The sequence below is a fragment of the Drosophila elegans genome, unplaced genomic scaffold (assembly GCF_018152505.1).
Source record: "Drosophila elegans isolate 14027-0461.03 unplaced genomic scaffold, ASM1815250v1 contig_149, whole genome shotgun sequence".
In the NCBI taxonomy this organism is placed as follows: domain Eukaryota; kingdom Metazoa; phylum Arthropoda; class Insecta; order Diptera; family Drosophilidae; genus Drosophila; species Drosophila elegans.
The window spans coordinates 10047946-10066868 of NW_024545513.1; the positions used below are offsets into that span (position 1 = coordinate 10047946).

At 38.1% G+C, this 18923-nt stretch overlaps 1 protein-coding gene across 1 annotated transcript; it reads right to left on the reverse strand.

Moving 5' to 3' along the window:
* Nucleotides 1–216: 216 nt before the first annotated feature.
* On the reverse strand, nt 217–18283 carry LOC108136429 (mediator of RNA polymerase II transcription subunit 15). Its single transcript, XM_017257569.2, has 8 exons — nt 17944–18283; nt 5905–6553; nt 5227–5545; nt 3065–3197; nt 2865–3006; nt 2444–2761; nt 1834–2058; nt 217–1716 (listed from the first exon to the last, which is right to left on the reverse strand). The coding sequence occupies exons 2-8, from the start codon at nt 6532–6534 to the stop codon at nt 1057–1059; spliced, it is 2427 nt and encodes an 808-aa protein (XP_017113058.1). The 5' UTR covers nt 6535–6553; nt 17944–18283; the 3' UTR covers nt 217–1056.
* Between the last annotated feature and the right edge of the window lie 640 nt (nt 18284–18923).

Below are 18923 nucleotides of genomic sequence, written 5' to 3' on the forward strand. Positions count from 1 at the left end.
TTTATGTTTAGCGCCCAGTTCAGTCATTTACCATTTATCGATCCTGCACATTAACTTTAGGACTGGAAGACGAATGGTCCTCACCAATAAAAACAAACTCTTGTTATTCTATTATTATTATTTTTTATTGCATATACATAATGGAACGACATGCATATATCGATATATATTATTATATTCAACATGCGAAATCACAAATATTTTTTTTTTCTCGTTTTGTAATTACATTTAATAAATTAAAAGTATACATATATATATTTGTAAAATATTAAAAACAAAAAAAAGAGTTTTGTGTGTATCAACTCTAGTAATATCGAAAATCGTGTATTATTTATCGCCGAAGGGAGGAAAGAGTCCTAACTCACTGGTCAAGTAGGAAAAATGTTTGTGGTACCACAACTTCAAACCCCAATGGTACTATGTAGTAAAGGTAAGAGTAGAGGAGCTGTTGACCAGTTAATGTGTTTATCCACTAACCCTAATCATTTTATATAGATTAAATATAGCGCAACAGTATCCAAAACACGGTTATTTTGACTGTATAAACAGTGTACACTTTATACCAGCAAAATCATGGATACCAAACAAAGAAGTATTAATTTTTAAAAGGTTTAGCTTTCGGTACTTCTTTACTGATTTAAAATCAGAAAAATGTATATATTAAAAACATTTGTCTATGAAAATGTTTCAACCAATCGTTTTGATTAGTTATAAGAGAGTTTATTTGCGTACAGCTGTTAAAAATAATAGTAGTATGGCTATTTAAGGGATAACAAAATATGTTTTAGTTTTTTTTTTCAACAATTTAGAAACTTTGAACTTCTGAACATCTGTTTTTAATTACAGAACTGAAAAATTTGTAAGTTCTTTACATTTGTATATAGTATTACATTTGCAAGAATTTATATTTACTTTTGAACTAATTTAGCATTCATGGAACAAGCAAATACTACTATTATTTTAAAATCATCTGTTGTGGAAAATAAATATATATGTTAGGGGCAGTTTCCCCATGGTTTCAGCGACGATAGCACCATTGCAATCCCCCAAGCCCCTTCAGTTGCCATTGGTGGCCTCCAGTTGACCAGATGCTGCTCCCCCGCTGTCCAGGCAGCGCAGCTTCTGGTACATGTGGATATAGTGGGCCTGCAGCTGCTTCTGGTAGCCCAGGACCTTGTCCTTCTCGGCGCACCACTGGCGCTTCTCCAGCTCGAGATTCAAGCGAAAATCGTCCAGTTTCTGGCGCAGCTTGGCTATATCCTCCGCATATGTGGTGGACTCCTCGATGAGGGTGTCCAGCGTTTGCTGCGGCGCCTGTCCCTGATCCACTTGCAATCGCTGCACCAGGACATCCAATTTGGGCAACTCCTGGGGACATGTTGCTGCTGCCGGCGATGCTGTTGCTGTTGCTGTTGTGTACTTTCTTGTCTTCTGACAGATCTCGTTCAGGTTGTCCAACTGCTGCTTAAGTCGAGTGTACCGGCCGCACGGCTCCTCGCCGTACTCATGGGCAATGGCCAGATCGGAGAGCTCCTTGCGCAGCTTGGCCAACTCGCTGGTCAGGGCTCCAATCACCTGATCCTTCAGCGAAATGATTTTCTGCAATTGCTGCTGGTCAGGCTGATTATGTTGTTTCTGTTGCTGCTGTTGCTGCTGTTGCTGCTGTTGTTGATGGTTGTGTTGCTGATGATTATGTTGCTGCTGTTGCTGTTGCTGATAATTGTGTTGCTGCTGTTGTTGCATCTGTTGCTGCTGTTGCTGATTGTTATGGTGTTGCTGTTGATGATTGAGTTGCTGCTGTTGCTGCTTCAGTTCCTTTTGTGGTAGCTGCTTCTGTTGCTGTTGCTGCTGTTGATATTGCTGATGTTGCTGTTGCAACTCCGGCTGTTGCTGTTGCTGCGGTTGCTGCTGTTCCTCCTTCGCCTGCTGCTTTGGTTGACTTTGGCTTGTGGTTGTGTCACAGGTATTGCTGCTGCTGCTGCTGCTGCTGCTGCTCCTGTTGGTGTTGCTGCTGTGCTTCAGGCTGACAATCGCATGATCTTTCATATTGATTTCCAGCTGCAAGAAAATTAATAGTTTATAGTTTTTCATCGTTACTAAGACCTACTTTCTCTATTGAAAAGCATGTAACTTGGCTTAATGCTATAAAAAATAAAAACCAAGCGCAAACGCACAAAGAAAATAAGAGGGTAGTAAAAAATCACTAAAAACCATTAAGCAATTCTCAAAAAAAGATTATTTGTATGTTCAAATAAATTGTAAATTGTAAACAAAATTAAACTACATAAAAAAATATAATAAACTTTAGGAAAGGAGTAAAATTTTTAAAATAAACAGAAATTTTTATGCAAAAAAAATATAACTGCCATAATAATGTGACAAATTTTCGGAAAGCGGTATAATTTGTAAAATTGTTTTAAATTGTTATGCTTGGAAAACCTACATGCGCCTCCTTGAGCTGCGTCTTGAGTAAAGCTATCTCCCCATTGCGCTCGCAGACGCGCCACTCGCTGTCCTCCAGTTGGTGACGCAGTGCGTCCACCTGCTGCTGGAGCCCCTGGCCGGCGTCCCTGGCCAGATCCAGTTGCTGCTGCAGCCGGTTGACCTGCTCCGACTGGCGCAGCTTGTGCTGCTTCAGCTGAAATTGCTGCAGTCCGAGGAGCTGCTCCATCTTGCGCAGCTTCAGCTGGCACTCCCGCTGCTGGCCCTCGTAGAAGAGCCTCAGCCGCTGCGTCTCGTGCTCCCAGTACACCTCCTTGTCCTGACCGCAAAAAAAAAACATATACGGATTATTGAGGGAGCATTAGAAAAGTGTTCAGAGGGCGGGCGACTGCCTGCTTAACCTTTTGTACTTGGAAAATTACTTTCTCATTGTGCTCCATGGCCTGTCGCAGGTACGAGAGCTCCGAGTCGCGATCCTTCAGCGCCGCCTCCAGTTCCGAGATTCCGGAGTCCGAGGGCGAGGGCGTCAGGTCGCTGCTGCCCACCACTGTGCCGCTGCTCTTGCTGCAGATCAAAATAATAACTTTATAGCCGTACAAAATGTATGCATAATTGGACAAACCTGCTGGCCCCATCGGGTCTGTCGTGGCTCCCAGTACTCAAGAGGTCAAGGGTCAGGGCATCCTCATTGCTGGAGCGCTGCAGTAGACGATGATTGCGACGCCGGGCAGCCAGGTGTCGCAAATCAGTGGTACCTGTTCATAAAAGAGTTTGCTTGTTTTTTTATAACTATTTGATTTTTGTACAAAATTAAAAGAAAATTAAAATGGAAGCTAATTTCTTGAAGCCAAAGCAGCACAAAACACTGGCTGTGCGTTTTATTGTGACCCGGTGTAATTTTTTTGCAAGAAATCCTGTTATACTGCTCAAAACCCAAAAAACACCTTTTAAAACTACGTTTTTTATTTAAAAACAAATTTTATTGTTTGTTAATTGACCGGAATGGATTTTAGAAGCCGCCAGCTGCGCAAAACATTAACTGTTATGGCTATGCGTCTTATTTTTTATTTCTCCGAAGACCCAAAAAGACCGTTAAATAATCAGTTTTTGTATCAAAACCCTGGGAAATAATGGTCAAATGTTGGAATGTCATACACCGCTGAATTCGTCATAAAATTTCCAATCGAATGGCATTCACAGCTAAAATTTTTTCAGATTTTCAAATTTCTGCAAAAAATGATGATGTACCCCCTTACAAAAAAGTCAGAAATTTGGACATATGTTAATTTTTGAAAAAGACGCTTTTCAAAATTCGGTTTTTGTGTCAAAACAAAAGTAATTGTTTTCAATCGATCAGGGATGAATGGTATGGGTTGCCAGCTGTTCAAAATAGCAACTCTTTTGACTTTGGGTCTTATTTTGGCAAAGTTACAACAAAAATACTCTTCAGAAATAATTTTGTTTGAAAAATCGCCAAAAATCCCAAAAAACACATTAAAAACTTGGTTTTTGTGTCAAAACCCTGGGAAATAATGGTCAAATGTTGGAATGTCATACACCGCTGAATTCGTCATAAAATTTCCAATCGAATGGCATTCACAGCTAAAATTTTTTCAGATTTTCAAATTTCTGCAAAAAATGATGATGTACCCCCTTACAAAAAAGTCAGAAATTTGGACATATGTTAATTTTTGAAAAACACGCTTTTCAAAATTCGGTTTTTGTGTCAAAACAAAAGTAATTGTTTTCAATCGATCAGGGATGAATGGTATGGGTTGCCAGCTGTTCAAAATAGCAACTCTTTTGACTTTGGGTCTTATTTTGGCAAAGTTACAACAAAAATACTCTTCAGAAATAATTTTGTTTGAAAAATCGCCAAAAATCCCAAAAAACACATTAAAAACTTGGTTTTTGTGTCAAAACCCTGGGAAATAATGGTCAAATGTTGGAATGTCATACACCGCTGAATTCGTCATCAAATTTCCAATCGAATGGCATTCACAGCTAAAATTTTTTCAGATTTTCAAATTTCTGCAAAAAATGATGATGTACCCCCTTACAAAAAAGTCAGAAATTTGGCCATATGTTAATTTTTGAAAAACACGCTTTTCAAAATTCGGTTTTTGTGTCAAAACAAAAGTAATTGTTTTCAATCGATCAGGGATGATTGGTATGGGTTGCCAGCTGTTCAAAATAGCAACTCTTTTGACTTTGGGTCTTATTTTGGCAAAGTTACAACAAAAATACTCTTCAGAAATAATTTTGTTTGAAAAATCGCCAAAAATCCCAAAAAACACATTAAAAACTTGGTTTTTGTGTCAAAGCCCTGGGAAATAATGGTCAAATGTTGGAATGTCATACACCGCTGAATTCGTCATAAAATTTCCAATCGAATGGCATTCACAGCAAATTTTCAGAATTTAAAATTTTGCAAAAAATAATGAAAAAAAAAAACAATTGGACATTTTTGAAAAAACGGTCTTTAAAAATCGTTTTTTTAGAGCAAAACAAAATGAATTGTTTGTAAATCGACCGGAAAGGATTTAAGAGGTCGCCAGCTGTACAAAACAGTAGCTGATACAACAAAAAGACTCTTTGGAAATGTTTTTGTAAACTTGGCTGAAAACCATTCATCGCATTTTCCAATTGAATAAAAAATATATTGGCCATAAATTAAAACGAACTTAATCGTGAGCACTTTACCTCTTAGATTGTTTATAATTAATCGCTCAATGTCAAGTGACTACTTCATCTAGATAAAGCGGAATGTTAACTGCTACTCACTGCCAAATTTCTGGGCGACTGCGGTGGGTAGTGGGGCAAGTGAAGGCGTCGATCCGTAGCCGTACCGCTCGGCCCCGCTCCCCGCCTGTCCGCCCTCCGCCGACAACTGCAGCGCCTGATGTTGCTGATGTTGCTGTTGCTGCTGTTGCTGCTGTTGCTGTTGTTGCTGCTGTTGGTGTTGCAGCTGCAGCTGTTGCTGCTGCTGTTGCTGCAACTGCAAGTGCTGCTGGTGCTGCTGCTGCTGTTGGCAGGCAATGCGATAGTCCGGCTCAAACGGAATGGGCTTGAAGGCGATCGGTCGCAGAAAGTTGCCGCTGGTCTGAAAAGTCAAATCAAATTGTTAGGACAGCCAAAAATCCGGGCTAAATATAACTTATTAAAGCATGGAAATATGTCTTATCATTAACAATATTTAGGTCATTATTTCTACTTATTAGTTTACTTACAATACATTGATGAAATATCAAAGCTAAAAATGAATTGAATATCTGTCCGAAATGTATGGTCACAAAATAGTGAAGCTAAAAGTGTATCTAATATCTGTTTAAAACAGATATGTTACACAAATAAAATTTAAATTCTGATATCTAGACCAAACCAAATTTGTAAAGCATTATCTAATCATTATATGATATATCATTTATATATTTATCTTTCTGTGTATAATGTAAGCCATACCTGTTCCGGCTCGCCCAATTGTTGTTGCTGCTGCTGGCGACTTCCGCCGGCAATGGGCGTGGTCCGCCTCTGCTGTTGCTGCTGATGTTGCTGCGGCTGCGGCAATGTTGCTGGCAGAGATTGCATGGCCTCCTCCTCGGCCCCGCCCCCACGGCCATCGCCGCCCCCGCCACCCACGCAGCTGCGACTCAGCTCAAACATCTGACGTATGTTCTGAAACTTGCTGCGCATCTGCAGGCCCATGCCCATGCCCATGCCCACACCCACGCCCACTCCCAGACCCACGCCCTCGTCGTCCAGATTGCTGTGGCTCCCAAATTTCTGGCTCAGGCGGCGCTGCTCCTGTCGCGACTTCAATGTGCCCGTGTGGAAGGCCTGCCCGTGTCCTTGACCTTGACCATGGCCCTGCCCAAAGTGCAGCAGGGGTGATCCCAGGGAGGACTGACCCAAGCTAGGAGTGCTCCGCAGCGTCAGCGGAGCGTTGTTCTCCAGCGAAACGCTGCGCTTGTGGCCGCGCTTTCCCGCCGGCAGACTGAGATTGGAGCACCCGCTGCCCCCCAAAACCGGCGGAGTTCCGGGTGGTGGGACGACTGCATGGGCCGGCATCGCCATGTGCGTGGCTGCCGACATCCTGATCCCGAAGAGATCACTGAAACGGTGGAAAAAAACCCTGGTCAGATAATTCAATAATACTTGTATAAAATATGAATACAAATTAAATTTTTCTTTAACTGTTGTCTTAAAAATAATATTGTTTGATTCCAGCATATTAAATATTTATTTCATAGCAAATGTCCGATTTTTACTCAAACTTTTGACTGGAATTAATATACTACAAGGGTCTTAAAAATAAAAAATAAATATAAAATATTGTTTTATAATGTTAGATTCCAAAACTCTCATTTTCTTAAGTCGTAAAATAAAATAAAAATATGTACATAATGAATTTAAAGAAATTTAATACTTTTAAATCAGTTTATATTAACAACATATCATTTCTCTTATGAGAAAATAGTTTTGAAGGCTGGAAAGTATTTTTCGCGCTAACCCATAAATATAGGCTTCTGTGTATAAATGTTTTACCTCGCTTGGAGGACTCTTAAAGTTTTTATTTTTCATTTATTTAAAAGAACCACCTTCTAATTAACTTTATAATTATTAGCAAGCTTCAACCGGGGGTTCCACTTGTCTAGGTCACCTTTCAACCAGTCTCTCCTATTTATCTTCGAAATCTCAATAGTTCTCACATGGGCCGTCGTTTCCTTAACCGAATTGTGACCTTGCCTCATTGACTGTTTCGAACATGCAAGCAAATTAATAAGACAAAGGCAAAAGAGGCGAGTGAATAAATTAATGGTGCCCAATTTATCAGCTAATGATGTTGGCCAAAAAGAGCTGCGTTTGCAGTATTCCGCCTGCGGGGAGTTTATCAATATTGAATTTGAAAGTTTATGGGAATTGTCCAAAGAAAAAAGTTCTTTAAAATTAAAAAACCAATAAAACAAATAAATAAATAAATAATATAATTAAGCTAATATTTAAGCTTTCTCTAAATCTTTCCCTAGCTTTTGTTGTTTTTTTAGGGCTTTATTTTAATGAACTTCGATAATGATGAAAGTTCTTAAAAGTAGATTTTACTTTAATTTTTAATTTTAACTCTTTTCTACAGCATTTTGCATTCTTTCTGCAGATCATTCTCTTGAGTTTTCTTGATGTGCCCCTCAATCTCTAGTGCTATATTTGAATGTCCTTTCCCAATGATAAGTTCTTGAGTGCAGAAATTAATTGAAGCTATTGTAACATTTTCGTCGAATCCCTTTCTGAATTTCGTGTTCTTTCTCCAGATCTTTCTCTGGCTCTGTCGCCAGGTCTTTCTCCATTCTTCTCACATTCTCTGCGGCTATTCTCTGGCATCGTTCCATTTTCGCACGCTACTCGCCAGCGGTTCGAGTGCTTTTTTGGTGGTCCACGATGTTTGTCTTGGTTGGCCAAGGAGATGGTGGTTCAAATGGAGATGGAGATGGAGATGGAGATGGAGATGGAGATGGAGATGGAGATGGAGAGGAGGCTCCCCTCCAAAAAAAAAAACCCGCTGCCATTAGTGGCTCTTCGATCTGCTGGCCAAGCCCAAGACTTGCATTCATAAAGTCGATTCTAACGGTCTCCGCAGCTGGCTCACTGCCACTTTCTCATTTCTTGTCGCACGACCCATATTTTTACAACAATTTCCATCTGTCCAACTGGCCAACTCGTTCAGGCCAAGATCGCGGATCGCGGATGGCGGTTGGCGAATGGTGGATCGCGGATCGCGGATCGCGGATCGCGAGGCACTTGTAAGGTTCTGCGGCAACTGGTTTTTTTTTCCAAGCCTTCGCATTTGCTTAGTATTTCCCCAGGCCTCAAAAGATTTTTCCCCCAGCCCAAAATCAAAGTGGCAAAACCAGAGATTGGGGCTAAGGTTAAGGTCACACAGTGATGTCCCCTTTTTTGAGATCAGAGGCTCTTTATTTATGGCAGGTTATTTTCGCAAACTGAGTTGCCAGTTGGCTGAGAGGTGGGTCTTCTTGGGACAGGGAGTAATTTACAGCCAAGTTGGTTCACACATTTTCAGGTGAGGGTTAAAGGTTTGTTGTGCGCTGTGTTTTGCTAAATTTCGAAATGGCCAAAACGTTTTGCAAGCACACGCAATTTGTTGAAAATGTCACAAGCAATTTAAGTAGCACTTCTTAAAATGCTTGGACCATTAAAGAAAATGTACAAAATTATATGCAATGTCTTTATATCATTAGTATGACCCATATAGTTTTGTATTTTGAAATAAAAAGTTTCCAATTCATTTTTAAATAATCTAATGTTAGATTTTCCTTTCCAAATAACTCTATTTTTTAATAACTAAACGATGTCAATGCCCAGAATCAGACTGCAATAGGTCCATTAAACTGCTCTCATTCATTACTAGTTTCCTGTTTCCCGGAATTGTAAGCTGTAAAGTATTGCCATTGTCGATTGTTGTTTTATCAGTGTAAGAACTGGTTCCATTGCTGCTCCAGATATCGGTAGCCAAGTGCTGTTCGTGGTGCAACCCCCGTCCACAATACAAACATCGACATCAAAATCGGTTTCCCATGGCCGGCGAATATATATGATAGCATTTCCTTGGCGGCAAGTATCTCTCACCATTTCCACGCCAGCTAACTGTTAAACACTTGTATTAAGTCGAAACGGTTAGCTAACTGTCAATCAAGCGATCGCGAACCATTGAAGCTCATCGGCAGCAGGTTGTGTATCCCCTATTACCACGTATCCATGTGCAGTTCGGGTCGCAAAAACAGCACTTGTATCCATTACATTACATCACATAGTTCTTAAACAAAATATACAATGTCCGTATTTGAGAGTTTAATTTAATTACATTTATGCATCTTTTTGATATTGAAAAGAATTTCGTTTTGGAAGTGGAAGGGTAAAGTCTAATACTTTATTAATCTTATTATTGTATCAATAAAAACTAACTTTTATATTAATTGTTGCATTAAAATATAGATAAGGTGCTAAAACTAGGGCTTTAACAGTGGTGTTATCCTTCAAAAGTAATTTACTTAAGTATACCCAATAATTGCATGAGCTTAGATCACAATTTGACGTATTGCACCATTAGGCCTATTACTCTGACCACCGCTGTGAATGCGCCAGCATTGTGTCTTTCTACCTTTGTGTGACCATTGTGTGGCCTGGCTTTTGTACCTATTGGCTTGTTAAATGGCCAGCTATTTTTACGGTGAGTGGGGGGCAGGGGGGTTGGGGGGCTGGGGGTTTGGGCCCTGCTGCAACCGGGCTGGAAATCTTAGACTCAAACAAAAGCCGCCGATCGGCGACAATTTCCAACGGCAAGACGACGTCGTTAAACTGCCAATGTAATTTATTTACTTCGCCTTGCGAAATACACGTCGAAACATTCACAAATCACATTAGCAGCCAACTGTTAGATTGCCTGCGAAATGTATGTGCAAAATTGTATTCTCTGCCAGGGTGCGGAGAAAAACGAAATACGAAATACAAGATACGAAAAATTATGGCCAAAAACCGAAAAGCCGAAAGTCAGAAACCCGTTTTCGCGGCCAGTTCTTGATGGTCATTTGGAAGTTATTTTGTGCCTTTTTTTTTCATCTTTTTCTTTTATTGTCTTCGCCGTTTTGAAAGTTTCTATGAATGAAAGTCTTTAAAGGCAGGCCGGATCATAATAACAGATCCGCATCGATATTCTCCGATATTCTGCGCCAAAAAAGAAAAATATTAAAAGCCGAGTATCTTGACCCTTGCAGAGAATGCCACGCGGCGTATGAGTAATGTGCGTTGCAGGGGGAAGTCGTCATCCCGATTCGAATACAAAAAAGAAAAAAAAAACTATAACCAAAACCACGAACTGGTCAAACTTGGCCGGCTGGTGGGGTCCGAGATTAGCCAATGCTTTTTCCCACGCTCGCCACTTCGCAGTTTTATGCATACTGAGTGCTAACTACCTTCGTTTCATATATATCGCACTGGGTACAGTGGTTTAACTTGAGGTTAACTCTAAAAGTTAATGGCAAGTTGAATGCACCCGCCGATAAGATAGCGATTCGATTCGATTCGTTTCGTTTCGTTTCAAGTGGGTGAAATAGTGTCACTGGCCGGCATCACAATCAATTTTGTTTACTCGCTTTAAGTGATCATTTTTTTTTGGTTCGTTGTGCAACTTTAAATGGAAAGGGTTTTTCCGGGACTATATCAGACTATTATTGTTTTTTTTGGTAAAATGTTGCCACACAACGGTGGCCAAGAATTTCTTTTACCATTCAACAATCTTATCGAAAATGAGCTACTTGTGGCTCTCCAAAAGTTTGAAATCTATATCTATATATGAAAACTTAATGTAGGCGTACATTTAAATGACATGTTTAGTAAAATTTACCAAGTAGATTATTTTATATTATTAAAAATGTAATAATAAATGCTGATATAAACAATTTAAGCTAAGCTATCAGCTATTACTTCAAAAACGCTTTCAATGTACTATTTTTGGTGCAGGCAGACCGAAATCATTCAACCAGAGACCCAAAACTCAATGAATATACACTTGCCCAAGAACTCGTGAGTCACCTGCACAATTTCCGGCAATTTTAAGCAATTTCAAGCCCACTGTGCAATGCGATTTCAGCTTTGTTTTGTTTACTTTTCGCTAAGCATTTTTTTTCCTGCCATTTTGCTGGCTTTTTGCATTCGCTCGGGTATCTCAAAGTCCGCCAAAGTGTATATTGCATGGTGAAAATGCCGCCGAGCCGGGGTTATTTATTGTCAATTGTGAATTTTTAATTGAATTCATTTCGACAAGAGCCGAGCGAGATAATTGCAATCGAAGCTGGAAACGGAATCGAAAATGGTAGAAGGCGCTGGATTTTTGAGCCGTTGCGCAGTTGCGACCGAAAGACGAAACTAAAAACCAAAAGCCGAAAATAAACAACAAAATTGTATAAGCGTGACGAAAGCTTAACTTTTCATTTCTTTTTCTTCATCATCTTTTTTTTTCCAGGCGGCTATTATTGTAGAGTTTTTCATTTAGACGCAATCCAAGTGAGACCGATATGCATTTCAGGTTTGCCTTATTTCTATTTCGATTTTTGAGTTTTTCGATTGGGAAATTTCGGTTTTCTTTCGGCATCACTTTGTTCACTTTCGATTATTGCAAAAGGTCAGGCAGCGATGCATTTCGGCTGTGACGATGATTATTACGATATATGGATGCATGGGGTTTGCATATATTGCATATGGGGGGGGGCTTTACCAGAAAACTGGATGGGGCAAGTCCAAAATTAAAATTGAAATCTGAAATCCTCAGCCCAAAACTCAATTTCAAATAAAAGCTTTTGTTTTGCGGACACGGGTGTGGCCCAAAAAAATATAAAGTGTACCCAATGACCTTGAGCCGTGCTTATGAGCAGGAAATTTCGGACTAAAAGCAAACTCAGCTCGGATCACGTAAGTATGTTTATCTATTGTACAATACTAATACTCTCCCCGGTTGAGTTGACTTTTTTAGTGGGAAAACATGGTTCTAAGCTTTGTTCGCCTCAGAGTTACCCTTTTTTTTTTTTTTGCCACACCCCCGCCATTTATGAGGCCTAAATACTCGGTACTCGTTGCCACTCCCCCGCAGAAAAATCACACAACCGCTTAGACACAGAAAAAATGTTGTAGAACCTTTTATAGAAGTATTAACTATCCCGGCCTCTGTGGCTAAAGACAAAGAATGGAATAAATCTTAATTAACAATTATATATCATACAAAATTGTTAAGATAAAAACTTAAAATTAATTTCTCGAATGGTGAGTTGAACATTTTAAAATCCAGCTAAGTAAGCCTTAGCTACAAATTAAAAAAAAAGAAGTAGACCAGATAACTGGTAAAGTATTTATTATGTTTCCTGTTTTCTCTCCGTGTATTTCCGCTACGAGTGAAAGGTGCAGTCAAGATTCAAGATTCTGAGCTGAGAACTTTTTGGCTGGGCTCTGGAGCCTAGGACCCGTCATTCCACCCTTTTCGGCTCTCATGTTCCATTCCCGTCCAATTCGCCATGAGATTTGGCCCCCAGGGCCCCTTTTGCTGTCAGTTTTTTGCTGATGTTGCCGATGTTGCTGATGTTGCTGATGTTGCTGGTGTTGCTGATATTGCTGGTGTGCGGCCCGGCAGCAACATGTTGAAGTTACGCTGCCACACATCTATTGATATTTGTGAAATTCGTGTATCTGCTTTGTTGTTTTGCCAGATCAACAAAACGAAGCGTGACGGATGGGGTTTGTATGTACAGAAAAAAATGAACAATTTAAACTTTCAATCTTAAAATTAAATCTTAAATTAAATTAAATTACTACGTTTCTATTAGCCAAACTATTTACTTCATTTAAATTAAAAATTATTAAGTCACTTTCTTAAATATTCTTCAAATTCTAACTGCACATTAATTTTAGATTGAGAAATATTTGTAAACACTTGAAATTATATCTACTATACTATAGCAAAACTTCTCAATAAACCTGTATATAATTTACGTAATTAATTTCGATTCGTTACACAAAGCTTAACGTACTTTCTAACAATTTAAAATAAATTTTGCCTTTTTGATAACATGTTCTAGGCGTGTTGTAGTCCTATTTTTTAAAGTAAATATTAAAGCTGAGGGCGATTTTGTTAGAATTTTCTGTCTACTAAAATATTTTGTAAATACAAGTAAATTGCTAAAATATTTTATTGTCTGGTGTGGTAATGAATGGGTTTTCTAACCACATATGAGCTTCTTTTCCCTCAGTGCAGTTTATCTGCAATGTGTGGACGTGGGAAAGTTCGCCCACGTATTTCTTTTGCATTTATATTGTGAGATCTTGGAACTAGGATCAGATCAGAGTCTCAGAGTTTCGGAGTCTCAGAGTTTCAGAGTCCAATCCAAACTGCCCAGTTGTGCTTGGCTGGATCAGTGAAAGCTCGCATGTGGCATGCGGCATGTGGCATGTGGCATGTTTCTCAGTGGCTCTGGTCTTCGAGCTGGCTGCTCTGCATTTGTAATTGCTCGAGTTGCTTTCTGGCCGGATATCGCAGGTTAATTGACCGAAAAAAAAAAACCAAACAAAAACATCATAAAAACCCGATTTGCATGTTTCGGTGACTGGTTGGCCATTGCCCATTGCCCATTGGCCAAATGTGGTCAAAAGCCAAATATGTTGGGCCAAAATATTTGCCCAAAATGTATATAGTATGCGAGAATTTTGAAATATTACGCCAACGCCAGGGCAATAATTTAAGGTCAATTGGGCCTACAAAGTTGGCTCTTTTGCTATATATAGAAATAGCTCCAAATAACCATTCTTCGAGTTACTTTTTGTCAGATTTTGACTTTTGATTTTTGGCAGCCCGCATTCACGGGCCATTCAAAACACTTGAGAGACCCAAAGTTATATATGCAGATGGTTGGATGGATGGATGGTCTTGGGTTTGGATTTGGATTCAACTGTGGCTATGTCTGTGGGTGTATTTGTTATATTTTTCATTTGTTATGTAGAAAGCAACGAGCCGCAGAGCAGCAGCAGTAACCCGTTTAAGTCTCATGAATAGTTATACCAACATTAACCGTAACAAAAAATGCTCAACAGCAAAATTAAAAATACCTTTTGCCATGCAAGTTATTAATGAGTTATCTGGCTTGGTAATTGTTATTTCTTTTTTGCACTTTTTGCCTTTCCAGCTTTCGAGATAGCAGGTAGAAAAAAAATATACATTTTTTAAAGGGGGGGAAATGCAAAAACACAAATGAATAGCAAATGAATGGTGAGAAAATCTGTAAGCGTAGTGAGTAATTAAATGCAATGTGATAAGAAGGTGAACAAACAACTTAATGAATGTGCAATGAGATGGAAAAATAAAAGTATTATAAATGAATTTAATTTTTATTATTAATTTCATAAACACAGATACTACAATTTAATTAAAATGATGTATACTAATCAATTTTGTTTTTAATTTGTAAATAAAAGACTTAGTTCTATAGTCTTCCCAGTAATTTGTTATTGTTTTTTGTTATTTGCAACTAACATTTATAGAACATAAACTTGAAGTAATTAATTAGTGTTGCAATGGAGTAAAGTTCAGAAAGATTAAAAAGCAAGACTTAATGTCAATTGCAATAATAGTATTTTTGTTTTTCAAGAATGTCTTAAGGGTACTTTAAGTCCTGATTGATTTAATACACCTGTACTTGTTCTCTTTATACTCGTTTCACGTTAACAGCCAATTAAGAAATCATTAATTTGATCTATTGGCTAACAATTGCAAACAAAGTAGAAACTATATGTTTGAATACACAATGATTGCAACACGATTCAATCAAGTGAATCACAACAGATAACTCTATGTGTATACGTTTATAAAAACCAGATTGTACGGATAATAAAAAAAAAAGGGAGTAACAATTATGAGTAACGTTAAATGCAGATTAGGGCGTGATGTTATTCATTACAAAAGTGTGTTTATTACTTGCTATCTTTGCATGATTAAAACACTAGGTACACAGCATAATTAATATTTAACTGAGTAACAAAAAAAACCAAATCTGAAAGGTCGCAAAAATAAAATCAAATAAATGAATGTAATGAATTTCTTGTTGACCCAATAGTTTTGACCCCATTCCCCAGCAATTTAACCAATCAATCATTGTCAATTGTTTGAAGTGTTGAGTAAATAATATAAATGAAAAAAATTCGATTACTAATATTTTAAATGTGTAATGTTTCATTAATAGGTAAGCTGAAAAATCTTAGAAAACAATTATGCAAGTGATATTTTAAGCACCTGCTTGTTGATAAGGCTGAATATGAAATACAAATTCTATAATTACTAGTAATTGCAACCAAAATGTCACTTAAGTTTTTGAAATATATGGAAATACAACTATCTTGCGAATACCTATTTATTTAAAATATTTGTAATAAAAAAAAACAGTATAATATTTATAAAACGTTAAAGCCTCAAAGGTTACGGTTATTTGACTTAATCGTAAGTAATTTAATTTAATTAAATTTGCACCTGATTTGATTTAGTTGATTTCGCCGAAGAAATCGCAGTTTTCTCGATGGCAAGGCAAATGGCACTCGCCGGCAATGATGACCTGGATCTAAGTGGGCATTGCTATATGGCTGTGGCCACATTTGTGGCCCAGTCACTCAGACCAACTCATCCGGCGGCTCTAAGCCACGTTATCTTCTTTCACTTCACTTGAGCTTCACCTACATTGGAAGGCCGAACGGACGACGGACGACAGACGACAGACGACGAACGACGGACGGTATCAAAAGTGATCATAAATCTTTATAACCTGTATGCGCTGGATTTTCACCAACTGGCTTTTTGGAACTCTCTTCTGGGTTCTGCAAGATAAATGCCTCCTGAAAAGTGAATTTCTGCTCTTTAGCCTTCAGCCTCCGCCGACAATCGGTTGACTCTTTTTTCCAAATTCCCCCCTCACATTTTTTATGGCTTTTTTGTTTTCCTGCCAGATGACTTTTTTTTTGTGAATTTATTTTTTTTTGCGCGCGCACTTGGCCTTAATTGCGCATGCGCGCGCACTTTCAATTCCTTTCGGACCCGCAACAAAGAAAATGAAATAAAACAAAACAAAATCGTGTGGCAAATTGTGGCCGAGGCAGAAATTAGATTTCAAGCGCGGCGATAATGATGCGGCAGAGTTATAATAATTGTTAAGGGGACTTGAGAGGAGGGGCCAAATCCAAACGAAAATTGCTCTCGGCCCAAAGCTAAGTGCACGGCGAAAAAACCTGGTTTTAATAGCTCGAAATTGCCCATCAAATGTTAAACATTTATGATTTAAATATTTGAATTAACAAGCATATTTTTCCTACGCTTTTAAGTAATCTTTCAAGCAAAACAAAGGAATATAAGGTCTATGCACCTTGCAAACTAAAATCTGAGTTCTATTGACAACAAAATTATACAATCAATTAAAAAGTTTGTTCTTTTGTAAGCTTTAGCTTTGTTTAATTTTAAAATGTTTTACCAAAACAGTTTTAAAAATTACAAAAATATTTTTCTTTAATATTTATAATACTTTAGAAAATAATCTGGAAATCTTAATGTATAGTTTGTATATTCTTAGTGTTATTATTTATCCTATAAATTTCTGTAAAGTCGCTCTATTCCGTCTCAACAAATTATTGTTTTTCTGGGAAAATAAAGCGATTTGAGGCCAAGTGCAACTGCCCAACCCAGAAAGCAACTCGGCCAGGTTTCAGACCATTATCCCCCCTAGAAGCCCGGTTCGGATAGGTCAAGTATATATGGACGTCAGCCGCAATTTTTAATGCACTTTATGGGCTTTACGAGTGCGCCGAGTGCCAGTGTTGAAGGCGCAAAAAATTCAAAATCACACCGCGAGCTGGAGAAGAGAAAAGAGCTCAAAGACAGATACTCGCATATTTCTAGAGGCTGACCAGAGCATGTTTTCGTTTCTTATACGTTTTTTCCCCCAGTTTTGTATATATTTTCTGTAGTTTTTTTTTTTTTTTTTTGATTTTGTTTTTTATTTTGGTGTCTTTTCTTCGTTTTGCCAGTGGGGCCAACAGGTTCGTTGGAAGTTGGGAAAAAGTCAAACGGCTCAATAATCGAAGACGGCTCAGAGTTTTTGAGTCCGCGACTCCGAGCTCCAACTCTTCGAGTCCGGATAAATGAGGACAACAACAGCGACAACTTTAATGAGGTTATGCCTAGGTGTGCGTGTGTGTGTCTGTATGTGTGCCAGCTGGGATAGGCACACAGAGAGAAAAAGTTGTTGCCCATTTTTTTTTGAGAATTCATGCCTAGTTCTAAGTTCTTGTTTTTCTTTATTTTTATTGACATTCAAATCCATCACAAATTCTAATATTTACAGTATTTGATGTTTTTTTTATTATTTTTATAATAAATATTTTATGTGAAGTTGAATATGTCTTTTAAAAAATTTGAATATTTCAAATATACGTCGTTTTTATACCATTTAAAACAATAAGAAAATATTGCCTTATTTGTTTTTTTTTCTGGCAGATTAATTTAACTTAAACGCATAATCAATCTTTTTGATATTTACGTTATAATATCATACAAAATTATTATTTATTCATCTGTATATTTAAAAATATTTAAGAGTATTTTAAGTTCTATTGGTGTTTTTATATTGTATGGTTTAAATAGAGCTTTAACATTCTTTTTCTAACCGCTTTAAGCTGAAACAAAATTAAGTATAAAGTTAAGCATATCGAGTATTTATTACAGAGTTAACTCTTTTAAATGCAGATTAATTTCTCTGCACAAAAGTCAAGTTTGGTTTTGGCTTCCTTTCAAATGCAATGCCAAAAAAATCAGTCAAATAAAATAAACTGAAAGTCAAGCAGCAAAATAAACATAAAACAACAAATTTTAAGTCCCAACGAAAGAACAACAAATGAATGGTAATATTTACTTACCTCTTCCTCCGGTTTTAGTGCCCTGTAATGCTGCTGACTCTTTAGATGTTGTTTTGGTTATTGTTTGCCCGCTTAATGTGGCTGCATTATTTTCATATGTTGCCGCACAGCAACGGAAAGCAAACAAAATTGCAAAAAATTAGTTTGCACAATAAAATTGATTTTACAACGTGTAAAATTCCACAAATTATGCACGAAATGCGTTTGATTTTCACTCAGCCACCACACTCGAAAAAAATGCCACGAAAAAACCGTTGCACGCCTGCGCTTTTCAAATGTTTCCAGATCGCATCGAAGTTTTCATCCGCAGCGTTGGCCCTCCGTCGACTTTCACGTTCCAGCGCTCGAAGCAAACTGAGCGGCAGAGCGCCAGAATCAGAGTCAGCGGACGCCGACAGCGACGCCAACCGCGACTGAGACTGCGACTGCGTTCCACCGATGACGCTGCCGATCAGAGATGGTGGCTCAGCTTTTTTATAGACCTTGTGAATGAAAGATTGATTGATTGGTCCAATCAATATCTTTTCCCCACGTGTGATTCCGAATTATAATTTTTTTAAGATTTTCTTGACACACACGTTGCAAACACAAAAGAAATTTGTACCTATATGGGTTTAAAAAATACGTTTTTCCTGCGTTTGTTTCCAAATTATTATATTTTCACTATAAAAAATTAATCGGATTTATTATGTTCAACTAGCACAACTCGAATTTTGTTCTGTAATAAGGCTATATTTTATTTTCAATTGTTAAATTGCCATTAATCAATATTTTTATTAATCTAGATCAGCTTTCAGATTAAAGCTGCTAACTAGCTCAAGTTTAGTCAACACTGATTGCGACAAAATCCGATTGGCGATTATTGTCGCCGTTCTTTCCGGTTTGCTAGAGTTGCCACAGCGCTGCAATTACGCGACCGTTGTTTTTTGATTCCGATTCGGATCCAGACTGGGATTCATATATTCGAGGCAACCAACCGC